Source organism: Balearica regulorum, chromosome 2 (genome assembly GCF_011004875.1).
Source record: "Balearica regulorum gibbericeps isolate bBalReg1 chromosome 2, bBalReg1.pri, whole genome shotgun sequence".
NCBI lineage: Eukaryota > Metazoa > Chordata > Aves > Gruiformes > Gruidae > Balearica > Balearica regulorum.
The window spans coordinates 3,160,128-3,179,268 of NC_046185.1; the positions used below are offsets into that span (position 1 = coordinate 3,160,128).

The following is a 19,141-nucleotide window of genomic DNA, read 5'->3' on the forward strand; positions in this document are numbered from 1 at the left end:
ATCTGGAATAGTCTACATAGAACATATCATTTGGTTTTGAAATGCATAGCGAAATATAGGACAGAGACATTTTTTATATTTTTTAACTTGTATGGAGCATGTATCTTTGCCCGGTCTGTACCATTGAGAAGTGCGTGAACCTTGGGTAGACCTAGGGTATTTGGTGACTCATGGAGCTGGTGCTGTCTGCAGCCCTTGGAGACCTGGACAGCCATACTCCTGAAGACAGGGGACAAGAGCTTCAGACTTTCAGTGACCACTTTAAGAGTGTACAGCTTCCTCTCTGCACTAACACCATGGACACCACTTGTAATGAAGACTGACTTATCTCCAGACTCTGTAGAAACTAAAGTAGTTTCAGCTATTTCCAAACTAAAAATTGGCAACATAGCAGAGAGGTGTGAAAAAAACACTACATATAGCCAGTTTTTTCCTCTCCCTTGCCCCTTTGTCTTTCCCTTTTCAGTTAAAGTTAGATTTTTTTAAAAAATTTCTCAGGAATAAATAGTGCACCTAAATGAATCACTCGGTTGATAGCTACAGATCAGACTCTGCAATCAGTATTTTATTTAAGTAAAATAATTGAGTGGCAATTGATAATACATGACAGCTTAAGATTGCTCTAATTGCTTGGTTTCCCAGAACACTCCTAAAAAGAAAATGAATTTCTCCATTGTATTTTTCTGGTTAAATGACCCTCATGGAAATAAATCCAGAGTGAAGAATTAATAGCGCTGCAAACAAAATGTAGAAAGTGTTGAAGTTTTTGTCATAATCTTTGCACAGTTTCTATTTTTGAAGATAGCGTACTGTCTGCAATAAACTACCTTTCCTGGGGCTGGTATCAGTCAGTGTGATAGATTACAGCTACTTCCCTCACTACTCCTATTAGTTTATACATTGCAGTCGGGGGCAGGAAGCAGGACATGCTAAAGGAAAAGTTAGTGTGTAAGATACTGAGATTGGAGTTTGCTTATGGATTTCCATATCTTTGGTGACTTAGTACTCGGGAGACCTTCTTCTTCTGAACAGCTACATAAAAATTGTAGCTGTTAAGTATTAAATGCCCTTTTTTTTTTTTTTAAAAAAAAAAAAGGTTAAGTGTCCCAAATAATCATTCCTATTATATAAAAAAATAAAAAGAATTTAAAAAAGTTTTTCATAGGTTGCTCTACGAACACATATATTGTACTTTTTGCAGTTTGTTGCCAAAGAGTGGTTTGGAAGCTGATCCAAAATAAATGTGTGATAAAGACTTATAGTTCCTGATCAACAGGTACCCACATCATGAACCAGCCCATGGCAATTGCATTTAATCGGTGTGTTTATTGTCCAGGTCTTCCAGAAAGAACCGAGTGACCTGTTAGTCGTAAAAGCCTTTTCTCAGACAAGGCTATGGATAATTGTGGCTGGACGTTTCTTCTCTGGTTGGCGTGGCTTTTATTTTTACATTTTGTGTTGTATTTCATTTTTGCTCTCAGGGTGTCAGGCCAGCAAATTTGACAAACCCTAAGATGCAACCTGTGTTTTAAATACTAATGGATATTCTCTATTGGGAGAACCTTTCTTCAGGGAGCATTTTTATTTCTAGAATATGAAGGCCACTATGTCAGACATTTAATTATCTCTACTTGTATTTATTATTTTCGGGTCTTTCATGCATTTATTGTTGTGCCATTTGGTTACCCCATAAACATAAATGAATTAACCTCAGAATGGACTTCTTAATTCAACTCCAGGAAGCTGAGATAGGTGAGGGGGCCAATAATCCCACAAAAAGCTTTCTAGCATAGGAGAAAACTGAAGCAATATTTCTAGCCTATGAGTCTTTTGATATATGGCCCAAAGGTTTGTTGGAAACACAAGAATATTGATCTTTCTTTAGTGGTAGAGTCGCTAGAAACTTAGTTGTAGGAGAGCAGAAGGTTGGATTTGTAGTGTGAGTGGAGATGCTTTCTTCTGTAATGTTGACAAAATAAATGCATAACCTAAGAAGTGTAAAAAATAAGTGTTAGGTGTGACCAGTCTAATGCATTTTTAGTGTTATTGCTTCCAAATATGCACTATAACATCCCAGAGACTTGCACTGGCTGCGTTAACAAAGTGCAGTAACATCAGGCACCAGGTAAAGGGAAATAAAATTGTGGCATGCTCCCTTTTGGAGAGCAGAGCTGATGATCTCCCTCACACTCAGGAGAGCAGTGAAATCTCCTTCCTCTTCATTTACTTGGTTTGTGGATCTTCTTTCAGTTTTCCTTCTTTGTGGGCAACTCACTATCAGGGACTTTATGAGTGTCTAGGGGAAAAGGAGAGAGGTGGAGATGAAGGAAGGGCAGTGCACTGCAGAATATGGAAATGCACATGCTCTCCTCCATCATGGATGATTTTTGAAGCGTTTCTCCATTTGGTCTGCACCTTGACTTTGTTGCATAATTCCTTTGTTCTCCATACTAGTGTTGCCTCTGTTTTCTGAGAGCTATTCTTGCCCTTGCTCTGCCTGATATAGAACTATCATGCCATTGTCTTGAAGGCAAAATGGAATCAATGCAGCTTTTTTTAAATCAAAACTAAGCAAGGCAAACCAATTTTTTTAATTTTTTTTTTTTTTTTTTTTTTTTTTTTGCTTGCCTGTTATCAGAACATATCAGTGTTCATGCTTATCTTGCAGCAGTATGTTTAGCCAGGAAAAAAAACCCTGAGATTTAAGGTCTGTTTTGTGCTACCATAGACAGAAATAGGCTGTGTTTGTGTCTCTGCAATCTGCTAAGCCTCAAATGCTCATTTAACACCTGGTTTATTTTGGGGGCAAGTTAGATCTTAAAATTATTAGTGTCTCTATATATACAGTTACTTTTTATACAGGTGGGTGTATGGGAGGTACAGAAGAATAAATGTTTATATGTTCCTGTAATAATACTCTCATGCACATGCATATCTGAAGTCACATACATTTATAAACTACTCAATTTTAATGAAATTTTAAATGTAAATTAATTTGAAGTTGAAAATCGTGGTTAGTAACAAGAACTTTTTACATGATCTTTAATACTTTATTGTATGCCACATTTTCCCAAATATAAAGTGAGGATAAATACTTAAAAACAGAACTATTTATGACCTCCTCCATTAAAACCTCTCCTATCTGGGCTGAGAGCAGCCCTGAGGAGAAGGACTTGGGGTGTTGGTTGATGAAAAACTCATCAATTGGCAGTGTGTATTTGCAGCCCAGGAAACCAACCGTGTCCTGGGCTGCATCGAAAGAAGTGTGACCAGCAGGTCGAGGGAGGGGATTGTCCCCCTCTACTCTGCTCTCGTGAGACCCCACCTGCAGTACTGCGTCCAGCTCTGGGGGCCCCAGTACAAGACAGACATGGAGCTGTTGGAGCGAGTCCAGAGGTGGCCATGGAGATGATCCAAGGGCTGGAGCACCTCTCCTATGAGGAAAGGCTGAGAGAGTTGGGGTTGTTCAGCCTGGAGAAGAGAAGGCTCCAGGGAGACCTAATTGCAGCCTTCCAGTACCTGAAGGGGCCTATGGGAAAGCTGGGGAGAGACTGTTCACAAGGGTATGGAGTGATAGGACAAGGGGTAATGGCTTTAAACTGAAGGAGGGTAGATTTAGATTAGATATTAGAAAGAAATTCTTGACTGTGAGGGTGGTGAGACACTGGCACAGGTTGCCCAGAGAGGTTGTGGATGGCCCCTCCCTGGAAGTGTTCAAGGCCAGGTTGGATGGGGCTTTGGGCAACCTGGGCTAGTGGAGGGTGTCCCTGCCCATGGCAGGAGGGTTTGGAACTAGATGATCTTTGAGGTCCCTTCCAACCCAAACCATTCTGTGATTCTATGATTCTATTTCCAGATCTAAATGATTTTAAAAGGGGAAAATATCTCTTCTTATCATTTGTATTATTATATTTTCTTAGACTACAGTCTAGTTCTGACCTTCAGCACAGAATTGGAACTGATAAAGTTCCCAAGAAGGAAAATATCTGCCTTAAACAGTTTTCAATCTCTATAAAGGTGAACACTGAGGGATATAGATTACATGGGAGATAGTGATAGCAACGCGTGTTTGCAGGCAATCCGATCCAGATGCAGGGTTGTGATGCTTCAGAGAAAGGGCATAGTGCAAAAGGTAGCTAAAAGATATTAACACATCTCACAGTAATGTCCTGTTGTCCCCCTGTGCCTCTCACACATTTTAGATAGTATCAGAGATAATGACACCTATCATTAACAGAAGCTGTCAAGACATGTCTTCAAATGTGGTTTGATGGCCAAGAGGAGAGGAGTTTTTCAAGGGAACTGCCCCTTGTACCCGCTCATGCGCAGATTGCTGCTGGTGGGAAGACACACACTGGGGGTGGTAGAGAAAGTGAGTTGGAGGTCTTATGTCCAGTGCATTCAAGTAGATCATTAAAATAAATAGTAACCACATCTGTATCTGATCTGTGAGACGTCCATTAGAGTGGACAACGACAAGTGAGCTTCAGTAAATGCACTGCCACCTCTTCCACTCTTGCCAGTCCTGCAGTAGAAGTTGTTCTGTCTCTTCTTCAAATATGCAGAGCAATTTGGTCTTCCCACCCACCAGCCTTGCCCCTGTCACTATGCAGATATTTGCTTAAATATTTGCACCTGAGATGGCATGGTAGGTTGAACACGTCATTAGTTTTTTTTTTTTCAGTTAGGGCACAATGAATAATATTACTAGCTGGCTGGTTCCAGGATCTCTCTTTATCCATCCCTGCCCTCTGCAAGGTCCTCACCTCTGCCTGATGAGCTCAAGGCATCTCACTTTCCACAGACTCTCCATTTAGCTTTTGGTCGACAGGAACACTGTTTATGTTGTGTTTCTTGAGCCCGCTGTCCCCAGGTAGATGCTGGATTAGCATTCTGAAGCTTGGCACAACTATTTTAATTACGCGGTGAAGTACTGTGCTTTCTGAGATGACACCAACCACTAAGACAGCAAAATAGAGAGGAAGTGTGCACAAGCGAGCAAGAGGGAGAGAGAAACTCCCCACGCTGGCTGTTGTTCAGTCCCAGAGGAGATCTAACTCAGTCTGTAATTGCTGTTCTGGATAGCTTCTGCCCTCAAAACAATTTTCTGCTGGTCTGTTGTTGCTTAGGCTGAATCAGTTTGATTTATAGAATGTCATTTTTTTTCTCCCCAGCTGTAGACAAGAGAAAAATATTTGTTGAAAGGCTGTTGCAGCAAGATTTAGTTTTTGCCCGTCTAGCATCAGAGAAGCTTGCTCACTTTTTATACGATTTTTTCCCTTTCCCTTCCTTCTACAAAAGGGTTTTTTGGGGTTGGGTTGGTTTGGTTTTGTTCTGTTCTGTTTTCTCCAAAGATAACAAGCACTAGGGTTGTGGTTTTGCTTTAGTTTTGGAGTGCTTCCATATACAGAAATACACACATGGCCATTATATTTTATATATATATATATATATCTGGGGCCCTCAACTTAAGAAGGACATGGACCTGTTGGAGTGAGTCCAGAGGAGGACCATGAAGATGCTCAGAGGGCTGGAGCACCTCTCCTGTGAAGACAGACTGAGAGAGTTGGGGTTGTTCAGCCTGGAGAAGAGAAGGCTCCGGGGAGACTTAATTGCTGCTTACCAGTCCCTAAAGAGCCTACAGGAAAGATGGTGAGGGACTGTTCACAAGTTCATGGAGTGACAGGACGAGGGGTAATGGGTTCAAGCTGAAGGAGGGTCTATTTAGATTAGATGTTAGGAAGAAATTCTTCACTGTGAGGGTGGTGAGGCACTGGAACAGGTTGCCCAGAGAAGCTGTGGCTGCCCCTGGATCCCTGGAAGTGTTCAAGGCCAGGTTGGATGGGGCTTTGGGCAACGTGGTCTAGTGGAGGATGTCCCTGCCCATGGCGGGGGGTTTGGAACTAGACGATCTTTGAGGTCTCTTCCAGCCAAACCATGCTATGATTCTATGATATTACATCTTTCATAATTTCCTTCAGGTTTGTTTTATAACTCTCCTGGATGCTTATTGGAGAGTGGATGGTGGGGCAGAATGAGATCTCACTTGTAGAATTCAGCATCTGCTGAACATTAAGTCAGCAATTAATTTAGAAGTTAACATGTTGTCCTTCAAAAAAATGGATCGTTTGTTTGTGAGTACACAAAAAAAGCACATGTGCTAAGTAGGATAGACCACTGATACTTCTGATCCCACTTTTTTCTAGAAACCTAAGGCAAACATTCTTAGAAATAAGTGTGACTCTTCCCTTGAGGACCTGAGCTGACATTGATAAAGGATGCTGAGATCTGGCTAAATGTGAGAGAGAAATTATTGACAGCACATACTTGTTCTGTGTCCTTTTGAGGAGAGCATGTTTCCCTTCTCTGGTTTATTTAATGCCGTTCTCGTGGCTGGAATACAAAAGTGTCCTTAGGATATCATTAAGGTCAGGGCTATGTTAGAAGTTTTCTGTGTGAATAATCTTCACCCCACTAAGCATGAGAGTGGAAGTGAGAGGAGGTTTACTTATTTGCTGTCTTGGCAAATACCTCAGTGATGTTCACTCCATGGAGAAATGGGCTGCTGGGATTTATGTTTAGGTTGTTCTCACCTTAGTAACAAAGTCTGGGTTTTATAACCCGAATTGATCCCAGATTAATTTTAAAAATGTTGAAATGGTGGTCTTGTTAAAGTAAAAAATGAGAAATGTAGATTTCTAGTTTATCTGCAAAATCATATTTCCAACCATTTCTGTGCCAGAGTTGGATTTTCAGATTTTTTTTCCAAAATCTCAGTACTTTGCAGTGACATTATTCACTTACCACGTCAGGTTAAATGACTGAAATAGTCCTGCCATTTTAACCTAGTACTTTCGCTAAGAAGTTTCGAAACTAACTTTCCCTAGTGAGACTTAATCCTCGAGATCTTTAGGGTCCCAAAATCTTTTATTTATCTGGTTTTCTCATCTGCATGACTTGTTTATTGGCACTTCTCTGCTTTTTTTGGTCATCTTTAATTCCTGCCATTTCTTTTTGCCATCTCTGATTTTTCTGTTGACTAGTCTTAATCCTTTTTGTTTCAGCATGGATGACATTAAATCCTGTCTACTAATCTGTATGATAGATTTCTCCTTTGGGGGGGGGGGGGGGGAAGTATTTAGATGAAACAATTTAAATGTCTCCCTCTTGCTGCCGAATGTAGAGAGTGAATTGTTGCCAGACAAGAAAGGCTGGTGTTGATTAAAACCCAAGAAACTCCAGCCTAGTTAGCTGGCAGGCAGACAGCATTTTTGGAACGGTAGCTAGCTGTTATGTTCGTAGTTTCTGTGGAGTCAAAGGGGTTTATGAGGAGCTGTATTTCACTGTGAATTCCACATAGTATGTGCAAACATAGGAAACCAAAGGCAATCTGATTTTGGTAACAAACTCATGCCTGGCAAGTTCAGAGGTACTTCATGATAGAGCTAACCTGGCAAGAAGGAACAGGAGCATAGCTCCCAGGTATATTCCATTATGGAAGATCTTTATTTCTGGCTATTTTTCTTTCTTCTGTTTTTTCTTTTGTTTTGCTTACATATATCAGGGACTTTGAAACTTCACATTGCCAGGTTAAATTATTCAACAGATTTCTTGCTTCAGGTCAGATTGCTTTGTGCTCTGTGCTTTACAACTCACCCCTGTTTGTTTTTCCTTAAATACAGTAGTCACATTTTTTTCTTTCCTAACAACTCAGTGCCTGGCTTTAACAAATGTGTATTTGCTAAACAATAATTTTAAGTGTTGTTACAATGTTATGAAAAGGATCTATACTCTGCAGCAGCAGATGGTTGTTTCGTCCCAAGTACCTGGATATAAATGGCAAATCTGAAACAACGCTCTTCATATACAGCATTGAATTTCCTTTCTCATTCTTCCCTTCTCATCATAATATCAGTAGGCAGACAGCCCAACTCCTTGTGGGTAAATTAGCTGAGGAGGACCCTGTGAGAAGTCGAAATATCATCTGATCTTTCTTAGACTGACTTGCCCGCTTCTTTTATTCCAATGGAAATACTTGGGGGCATGAGGGTGTCATGTATTATTCAATATATTGCAATAACCTCTATCCAACCAAACGTACGTGCAAAAACACCTTCATGAGTTTTAAGCTGTGTTCACTTGAAGCACTATAAAAGAGGCAGAACAAAATAAAAGAAAACAGACTGAAGGGTAGAAAGAATTTCATTTATGTTGCAAGTAAACAGAAACCAAAGACTGATGTCAGTGGCAATTTAGGCGAGAGAGACGAATGAGCATTCTGGGCTTTTTTAGTATTATCATTTGTTTGTTTAATTTTTCCTTAATCATCTTTTACTAAGCAGTTAAATGAGAGCAGAACAACACATTAAAGTTAATTCTCAATTCTTCATATTTTACTAAACTTTAGCTTTCTCTTTTCAAAGATTTTTACCAAAAAACCTAAACAAATCCCCCACCCCAAAGAATCACAACTAATTTCTCCTCATTTCCTGGCAATGATTTACTACCGCAGTGCTCAAGTGCAATCTCAAGTTACTTAAACTTTGTTGCTTTTACAAAATATTCTGCAGTATTTACAAGTTATGAATAATACCATACATAATTAAAGCTTCATTATGCTTGACAAGTGAATGAATGAAGTGCATTTTGTGATGCATTACCCAGTCTTTGGGTGAGGGTTTGGTTTTTTGTTTTATTATGATTTCTAACAGCTTTTTAAAACTTTTGTTTCTCCTACTTCAGTTAGTCAATAGTTTGGTATATTCTAGAATTCACAATCAGGCTCCCAGGCTTCATTGCAAATTAATGCAATTCTATTGCACTATATGATTAAATGTTATGCCAATTATATTCTCGTAACACACATCAGCAGAAGGGCGTGGATTCATTTTGCACCATTTTCTAAATTTGCCAGTAGGGAAGGTCTTCAAAAGTGGAGTGGAAGCAATCAGACCTTTGGACATGATGGACTAGAGTTGCAACAGGACTCAAGCAGATAAATGAATTACTGTGCAATTAGCCTTGGAAGAAGCAGATTCTTAAGAAATGCTTTCAGTGCTTCAGAAAGCGTCCAGTGCTGGGTTCCCCAGTGCAGAGGATACATGGACACACTGTGGGCCAGACAGTCTGTGCAGTCTCCATCTGTGGAGATATACAAAACCAAGTGGACGTGGCCCTGAGCAACCTGCTTTAATTGACTGCTCTGAGCAGGGGTGTTGGACTAAATGATTTCCAGAGGTTCCTGCCAACCTCAGTGTTTCTGTGATTCTGTGAGTTGTACAGCTTAGCAAAATGCATCCTTTTTGAGTGTCTTTTTTTTCTTTTCTGCTAATGTTGCCTCAGTGGCAGTGTATTTAGCAGTAGCTATATTATTATGCCTATTATTGCTAGATTAATTCTTTTTATATGAGCCAGTGTCATATGGAGTCAACATATGCTCACATTTGCTCTTGTATACAGTAGGTGTTCAGAAATGAGGGAAACAAACTCACTAACAATTTGCTGTGTTTTAACTAAGAATATTTCAGTGCTAAATCTAGTTAGGGGTTGTTTTTTTTAACACTTGAAAATGCGTAAATGAATCCATCCATCAAACAGGTCTTTTCTTATTGCCTTACCAATAAGATTTCAAATTCAGTGAGTTTTTAATCATATCTCCATCAGTTTACACATAGTATTTTATCAGATGGACGCTATGCTGAAAGTTGACCTTTTTCTATGTAAGAATCTACACTTTGGATTGAATGGCCTGCATCAATAATAACTGTTTTTTAGAAAGAGAAGGGTTTGGTGCTGTTGTTTTTGTTGTTTTTTCTTAGTTCTCCACAATTCTGAAAAGCAACTATGTAATCTGTTCATTCTACTTGTTTCTTATAGAAAGCTCGAGTCAACTGGATGACTTAAATCCAGCAAACCATGGCTTTTTTTTACATGGACTTTTTATTTACTATGGGAGCATTATAACTTTTTCTTTTAATTCTACACAGACGAGGTTTTCTGGTTTGTTTTTTTCTTTGCAAAGCTTGACTGTTAGCTTGACTTGCTAACATCATTAATGTTAGACTTGCTGTCTTTTCAGAGCGACATGTTGGATGTGAACGAGATCATTAAAGACCTGGCCTCCATGGTGCACGAGCAAGGAGACACAATAGGTAGGTATCACTGTAAGGGCTTTATTACCCTCCTGCACCATTCCAATACGATGTTGTGTGTTTCCTCATGAGCAGCTGTTTGTTGATGTTGTGATTATTTTTCCTGTGTTTTGGGCATTTTGTACATCCAATGACATTTTGATCTGATGAGCTGCCTTGAGCAATAGGGTTCTTATATTAAAGATAGTTAGATGGTATATTTGGCATAAAATAGAATTCACAGTGAGATTAATCTGTTCCGTTTTGATTGTAAAAAGGAGCATGGAGAATATATAACATTAACTGGAAAGGAATCCAATTCTTCCTTTCTACCTGGAACTGTAATTAAAAAACAATAGTAGTAGCAATTATTGCTATGGCTATGGATGATGGTGGAGAAAATTAAGCAGCTTGCTTCTCCTCAACGGAATTTTCTTTCCACGTTGCAGGGTGTATCTGATTAAGTTTACAGTAGCCTAACATCACGATGTGCTCACATGCATAGTCTGAAGCTTCTGCCAATTAGTTGACCTCCTCTTGCTCTACAGCTATCAGTGGCTAGGAGTGTGGTGGAGAAAACTTGGGAAAAGAGATGAGAGTAGACTCTAGTATTATCTTTAAGAGCAGCCCATCACTGACAGCCACCACTTTTTATGAATAGAGGGATAAGGCACACTAGATCCTCTCCTTTAAAATTTCTTTTGGTCCTTGTCTTTTTCACTGCTGTCTTCTGATGAAGCTAAGAACAATCAATATTTTTTTCTGTATCTTGCATTTTATGTGTGTATGATAATAATTTGCAGTGTTTCAGAAGCAGCTGCCTACTTCCAAATTGGAGAGCTAACCGTCCTAAAGCCACGCTGAGGGACCTAAACTCCACAGAAGCAAGATTTGTGGAGATATTTCTAACCTGCAGTGCTCAGATGGAGTTCTCGCTGGAGCTCCTGGGAGTTGGATCAAGTCCTAAGACAGCCATATGTAGATCATAAAAGAAGAAACTCTTCTCTGCTGTTTATTAATCACTCTGGATTTCTTTGCCAAGCTCATACCTTTACAAGTTGCCATTAGCATAAGATATCTCCTTTCACACCGGAATGAGCTAGCTGCATCCCACTGAGAAACACCACTCAGGTTCACAGGTGTAGAAAAAAGTCAAGATGATATCTAAACTCAACTCTTTTTTTTTTTTTTTTTTTTTAATTTATGCTTGTTTGGAAGCTCATTTTTGTACATGGCTATCTTTGCAGCCTGATTCGTTGTGTAAAAGCACATCAGATGTTAATGCCTTGAGGGACATGACAACATACATCAGTTAGCTTCAAGATCCTTGTAACTCTGTTTCTTAACGCAATATTTATTATTTTAAGATGTTTCCCATGCATATAAGCGACCCCAGTATTAACTTGCCTGTGAGAAACAGTTAGACTAAGGAGGACGTTTTGTCTTTGAGCCAGTGTAAGGTTTTTGTTGCTTTTGTATCTGACAAGTTCTTTCTTCTTCCTGTTTCACTGCAGCAGATTTTTAATAGTTTCTTGTAGGAGTATATTTTCAGCCTGGCAGCCAGTCAAGGTATCTTCCCAACCAGTTGCTGAAAGGTCCCACTGTTTATCTTTTGACATTCACATTACACAGAAGTAAGTAAGTGAGATTAAGAATCAGGAGGCAAAGGGAGTTGAAACCCCCACAGTGAAAATTCAAAAGCAATGATGATATGAGACAGTTCTCTTGACACTTGTTTTATTTTTTTAATGCATTACACTTACATGCATGAAATGAAAACTCTGTGTGTCCTTATTTAGAAAACACGAGGAAAATATATACCCAGGGAATGTGAGGTGCACCACTCAGCAAAATGCTCCCAGGGTTGTAGAGCAAACTATTCTCTGGCTCACCTGAGCTGGAGAGAATTAATGGGAAGAGCTTGTCTGGTCTATGCGTGGCACAGGCAGAGTAACCCATACGTCTTAGAAAAAACTAAAAGTAGTTTTGCTAGCGTGTGGGCGAGTTCCTTAATGAACACATCCATAACACTCCCTAGGGTAGAGAGCAATTTCTGTCATGCAAGGAAGAAATAGATGAGGGGAAATGTAGACTTGGGGCAGCATATCTCTAATTTTTTGTCTTCTGCAAATAAGCCCCATGCCTGCATTCCTAGTCATGGCATCTCTTTGATATGAATATTTAACTAAGCATTACAGTATCAGTGAGTCCAAGCCCTTGAAGCCAAAACAAGCCAGTGGACTAGATTAACTTTGAATCAACAAAACGTCTTTTCAACACAATCTAACTGGATCTCTTAGCAAAAGCATCCCTATGCAGCTTCATCTCTTAGGGTGCTGGTGAGGAGAAAGAGTGTGAGGAGGAAGACACTAATAGGAGAAATTAATAACTGGCTGTGGAATTGGTGTTGGCAACATGGTTTTGGGTTCCGTAACCATGGGACCCTGTTTGCAGATCAGCGTCTACTTGGAAGAGATGGGATCCACCTCACTAGGCAGGGCAAAACTACTTTTGCAATGGGATGGCTGACCTCATAAGGAGGAGATCATAAGGAGCAATAATCACAGAATCACAGAATGGCCGGGGTTAGAAGGGACGTCTGGAGATCATCTAGCCCAACCTCCCTGCTAGAGCAGGATCACCCAGAGCAGGTTGCACAGGATTGTGTCCAGATGGGTTTTGAATCTCTCCAGAGGAGACTCCACAACCTCTCTGGCCAGCCTCGGTCACCCTCGAAGAAGTTTTTCCCATATTGAGATGGAACTTCTTGTGTTCCAGTTTGTGCCCATTGCCCCTTGTCCTGTCGCTGGGCACCACTGAAATGGTGGAGGGAGGGACAGGGTGACCAGCAGTCCTGTGAGGGAGCAATGGACAGCTGAATAAATTGCATGGGGTGGTGTGGCAGGAAAGGTTCACCAAGTCATCACAATGGGGCCTGGGCAGGGTCACCTCTAGCACATGCATGTAGGCAGCGAGTTGCCTATAAGACACCATTGGGGACGAATACCCCAAACCCTCTCCAGGAACACAACATGTTGAGGTCCATCTCTGCTTCTAAACTTTACTCTTACTGTAGCAGAAGGGTTCTTCAGCCAAAGCATCCAAGGCAAGGATTAAGGACTTGGTGCTGTGAGAAGTAAATTACATTGGGGGTGATTGCTAGAGCAACAGTCACTCCTTTCCATGCTCATAGATGGTCACTCAACTGAAGTACAAGCACCTTAACAGATTGAAACATTCCCAGTCCTTCATACAGGACATTGCTATATTACACATGCAAGCTTGTTCTTCCATTGGATCTGCTGGAATAAATGGACATAGTTCCATGAAACCAATTTTATATCTGGTGTTGGGGAGAAGAGAATCCTTAAATCCCCAGTTCCTCTGAAGAAAGTGTCAACAACGCAGCTGACAGTATTTGTGTTAGTACCTGATGAAGGCAGTGCTTATTTGTCCACCTCTGTAGGCTCCTGTTTGTGTTGTAACAGAGAATAAAGGTGACCTGAATAACGCAGTTATTGCATTCTTTTTGCCTATGGCAAAAGAAAATGCTGCTCTTTTTTTGTTGTTGTTTTAGAAGAGCTTTTTTTTCCATCCCACCTGTGTATATAACCTAACTAGTTATGCCAGAATAACATGCCAGATCTACATCCCTTATCTAAATGGTTCTAATTCCACTTTCGCCACTTATATCACTGTTTGCAGCTCCGTCACATTTCTCAAAGCCACAAGGACAGACCCACCTTCTGAAAACACTTTACACTTTTAAGAGAGTCTCGTTTCTTCCTCTGTAGGACAGTTTTAGAACCAACCTTCTGCCGGTCTATCTGTAAACTCCCCAACTCCCTAAAATGGAAAGAGATCCCAAGATCACATACCAGCCATCTACTTTAAGATTACAGCAGCAGAGACACAGGAACTAATTTACCAGTCCTCTACCTCTTGTCCAGACCAAATGTATACAAATCTATCTTTATGCAGCAAATCTCACTGGCTGAAAAGAGACCCTACTGTGTCAAGCCAAATACTTCCTCAGACTTTCTTTTACTTTCATTACTTTTCCAGGTTTAGATCTTGGTGATACTAACCCTTCACTTCACTCTTGAACTCTAGGCATTTTATATTTGAAAATAATAAGGTGAAGAAACTTCATAACGTGATCTAAAGTGGGTGCTCCCTGACTTTACAAACATAACTACATGGTATCTTTCAGGCTAGAACCCACAGACCTGACAAGACAAGTATAAACATGGCAGCTACTTCTTTCATTCAGTCTCGGAGGAACTTCTTGATGGGCTCAATATATTCAGTCCTTGAGCAATGCTGATGTTCCCAGACATACCACATTGTCACTTATTGCCTAATGATAATAATAATAAACTTCCTTCAATGTAAAATATATTTTCATGAATGCAAATGAGTTGCTTATTTTGGAAGCTTTGGAATATGGGGAGGGTTGTTTTTTTAGTTTTGGTTTGTTGTTTTTTTCTTTCCTGTGAAATCAGCTCAGCTTTATTGCTTGTTTTATCGTTATTGCCTTTCTGACCCGAAGGTTGATTTAACATGTAGACACTGTCAAGAGGGCACATCGGCACCCTTCCACACATGTCCTCCTCCAGTCTGACTGCCTGAACAGCACAGCCAAGAGTCTGTTGTCAGATGCACTAATGCAAACCGAGCTGGGAAATCATTCAACTGGATCCTTAACTAAACTCTCCTGAGTTATGTGTCTCGGTTGGGACATCTGCAGAAAATGAACACATCTTGCGAATAGTCCCTGAATACCTGAATGTAACAGCTTTAATAGCTACGTTCAGTTGAATGTGGTCTGCAAAGTCTCTCATTTGGTTAAGTTTCCAAAGTGATCTCAGAGGAGGCTATTATGCGAATGGGTACATTTATGTTCTTAATGGTTCCTGATGAATTGGGAAATCTCTTGACTCTTGCTTTCAGCCACTTGTTGAGACATAGAGTTACATGTCAGTACAGAGCACCACCCATGCAGGAGGGGTGCACTGGGGTATTTCTGAATCAGTGATAATCTATTCCGCTTCCCACTCACTTCCCAAGAAGCCTCCAATTTCTTTATTCATCTTAGGTATTTACCCTGTCATCAGTTTGTTGTTTTGTTATCTAAGTCTAATGAAGCTTTATTGTAAACCACCCCAGCTGCTGAAATTGCATAGTATTACTACCCTTAATTGCCTTGTAGGCAACAATTTTAAGGTCATGGTGTTTTGTACACCACTGGCCTTGCTCTCCCTGTTTACCTGGACTGCAGCAGTGGTGGTCTTCACTATCATTTTTCACACATCCTTGGCTTTGGACAGCACCGAAGTCTGTAAGGTGCTCAGTTTCATGTTAGGCAAAGGCTGATGGCTGCTGCTGCAACTGAATTGTTGGAGTCAGGTGTGGGCTACCATGGAGGGCAACAAAGCTGGTGAAGGGTCTGGAGAACAAGTCTTATGAGGAGCGGCTGAGGGAACTGGTGTTGTTTAGTATGGAGAAGAGGAGGCTGAGGGAAGACTTTATCACTCTCTACAACTACCTGAAAGGAGGTTGTAGCCAGGTGGGGGTTGGTTTCTTCTCCTAAATAGCTAGCAATAGGATGAGAGGAAATGGCCTCAAGTTGCGTCAGGGGAGGTTGAGATTGGATAAAATTAGGAAAAAATTCTTCATCAAAAGAGTGGTCAGGCATTGGAACAGGCTGCCCACAGAAGTGGTGGAGTCACCATCCCTGGAGGTGTTCAAAAAACATGTAGATGTGGCACTTTGGGACATGGTCTAGTAGGCATGGTGGTGTTGGGTTGACAGTTGGACTTGATGATCTTAGAGGTCTTTTCCAACCTTAATGATTCTATGATTCTATGAACTCTGACCAACTCATTTTACTCGAGACAATAGGCAGCACAAAAAAATGAATGAGCTTTGTGCTTCTTTCCTCTTTCCTCTCTCTATGAGTGTGGTTTTGTGTCTTCCCTTGTTGTATGTGGACTTTCAACTTTAGCTCTAGTGCTGACAGTGCTGGTAAGACAGCACATGCTGGTTTATAAGGAAAAGAATAACTACACTTGCGAATTTACTAACACCTAAAGATATGTCTGCTGTTCTGTGTTTGACCCTTGTAATGCGATTGGGCTGGTATACTTGCAGTTAATGAGCCAGCTAATTTTGTACAAGAAACAAAGCTCTTTCTTTTATGACGTTTATTGCCACCAGTAGGATTCTTCTCACACCAATTTATCCAAAGTCATTTTTGGGAAGTTGGAACTGCCGTGCTCTCAATTTCTAGTAATGCTGCAATTGAGCAGTAAATGTCATAGAGGCAGAAGCTGCCCAGGTGGTTGGTTTATTTCTGCTGGGAGGTGTTATACTCTGCCACAGACAGACTGTGTTTGGGAGGTCATGGCTTGAGTAGATTAAGTAAATCAAATGAGCCATGTAAAGCAAAAGGGGTCAAGCAAGTTGTAAATATCACTGACTTTACTTTGTAGGTAAAATATATGATTTTTCCAAGACAGCAAGAAGAAATAAAGTATATTTATTTCTATGAATCAACACCCCCATCATCCTCATTCATTCCCGTGACAAACTCAGAGTGACGCTTCTTTCATCAGTTGACTGAGTTATAGGACTCAATAGCTTCTGCACTTAGCTGGGTGATGGCACGTGTGTGTTGTGTTAATTGTAGACAAAAGTGGACTTTTGAAAAACACTGCATGCAAGTGAAATTAAGGTATTTATCAAAACTGTATAAATTCATGAGTTAGATTTGGAAAAAAAATATATAATTAATTAGATATTTTCTTTCTTTTTCATTATTTTGAAATAGTATTTTCTTTAACTTGAATGTCTTGTAGAATTAAAAAAGGTGTTGAGTTTACATCACAACGAAAGAGTGCACTACAGATGAGTAGCTGGGATTTCCCAAACAAAGCTATATTGAGCGCTGTTTTGCTCTTTAAATTGCTTTCAGAGATTATTTGGGGGGGTTGGGGGAGAAAATCTGACACGCCCATAGATTTCTACACAAAAAATGTCTTGTTGAAATGCCTTTTTTCATCAGAAAAAGAAGGAAATGGAGAAAAAGAAAAGTGAGTCAGACCTATTGCCGTGATATAATATCTTCCCATGTCCAAATTTTGTGGGATTAAAACTAGAGCCTTGGATTACCCAGAGCCATATAAGACCATCATAAGGGAACTGTGGATACCTCAGGTAGATAGCTGAAAATGTACACCAGGCAATGAGGGCAGAGGCCATGCCATCCACCCTTAGGGAACTCTTCATATGCTGACTCTTCTCCTGTGGTAAATATCAGTAATTTGGGACCACTTCTCTCTGTAAGAAAGAATGGTAAATTGCTTTGCATCTGGTCGAGTGGTAATATTTCCGCACCCTGCTATTTAGCACAGAGCAGATGATATGAGGTACCTTATTCTCTGGTAGGATGTGCGATTTTCCAATAGATATACGTAGGACAATGTTTGAATTTTAAATCCCTGGAAGATGTATCCTGGCAGGCATGGTAAACCTCTGGCAGGGTGATACCATTTTTCAGCACATACATATGTAGCAGATACTTGACATTTCCAAGATGCATTTCAAGGACAGTATAAATCACTCAGGAACTGAAGTGTTGTAAATTTATGCTAGTGTTCGGCCATTGCCTTATAGCCTCTTTTATTCATACAGACTAGGGCTCTGGGCTGCTGGCCGAAGAAAACCAGCAGAAAGAGCTGGTTATGACATTTTTAGGATAGTTTCAATAGTCTTCCCAGGCATGCCTGGAAAATTAGGGTGACTGGTTGTTCAGTGCCTCAGTCCTTACTTCTGAGGGTCATGGTGTGTCACCATGTAAAAAAATTAGAGCTCTGCTAAAATCAAATAGAAAGGAAGGTGCTACCTGCCTTTTGTTGGAAGTAATAACCATGGCTCCTGGTAACTCATGGAGCTGCAAATTGTATTTCATTGCAGCAGTCTAAGCCAATATGTGACCCATTTAGCTTTAGTTTAGCATATGGGCAAGATTATTTTATAAATCCTCTCATGTGCAGAATTTATAACTTGACGTTTACATTGACGTTTGCAACTGACCAACCCTAAGCAATTTTAAACTTCACTCCAGAAGAACTGCCATAGTTTTTCTTCCCCTTAACATCCACAGTTGTGCCTACAGAGGATCTTTTGTTCATGGAATGAGACTCACTTAAAACTCTCCAAGTACATGGTAATTCTTTTTTATGCTGAAAGCAATTTCACCCAAAATTTGGCTTTTAATTAGGAAATAAACCTTTATACATTGCCAAAATACTCCTTTTTTTTTTTTTTTTTTTTAATTCTTGGTGCTTCTCAATATGTTGTATTGATTATTTTTAGTCAGAAGTTATAGTGATAAATAAGGGTTAAGCTTATTAAAGCGCTAAAAATAAAAGCATCCTGCGAAACCTAAAGGGGCCCATTTTGGTTACTGCCAAGTGGGAGCATTTTAAAATTCTCATTCACAAGCTCACTTTCCTGTCTTTCAATGGTTTTACTGAAAATGTTGCCTTGTGAACCCAGTCCGTTGTTGCTGCTATAAAGACTCAGGTCATACAGGTGATTCCTTGATACATTAGGACAAAAACTACACTCCAGCCACTGACACTACAGTAATTTCACATATAAGACTCCTGTTGGTCATTAGCAGGGCTTGATCTCAGAAGACAGGTAAATAGAGTTGAAAGACAATTCTTAGGGTCAACATGATTTCTGTCTGTATGACAAGTGTGTCATAAAATCATATCAAATTACATCTAAAAGCTGGTTAGCTCTGCCAGCTTCACAACTCCTATTGAAAGGATGTGCTTTAACTGGAAAATTATTATTTTTTCCTAATTCCTTGGTGCATTTGTTTGCAACCACCATCTGCTTTGGTGCAGCCCTGTCCCTCAGTTTAATAACATGGCGATAACATCACCTTAATCACCTTAAGGTGTTTGTTTGTTTTCAAACTGCACCATAAATTTGTC

The 19,141-nt window shown here is 40.1% G+C and overlaps 1 protein-coding gene across 8 annotated transcripts in view; it reads left to right on the forward strand.

Annotated features, from left to right (window-relative positions):
• The window catches only part of TSNARE1 (t-SNARE domain containing 1), a 500,132-nt gene that overhangs the window by 286,913 nt on the left and 194,078 nt on the right, over window positions 1–19,141 (forward strand). For all 8 annotated transcript variants that reach the window (XM_075743202.1, XM_075743206.1, XM_075743200.1 and 5 more), the window contains one exon: window positions 10,079–10,151. In XM_075743202.1, coding sequence (XP_075599317.1) covers window positions 10,079–10,151 — 73 coding nt within the window. The remainder of the gene's footprint in view (window positions 1–10,078; window positions 10,152–19,141) is intronic.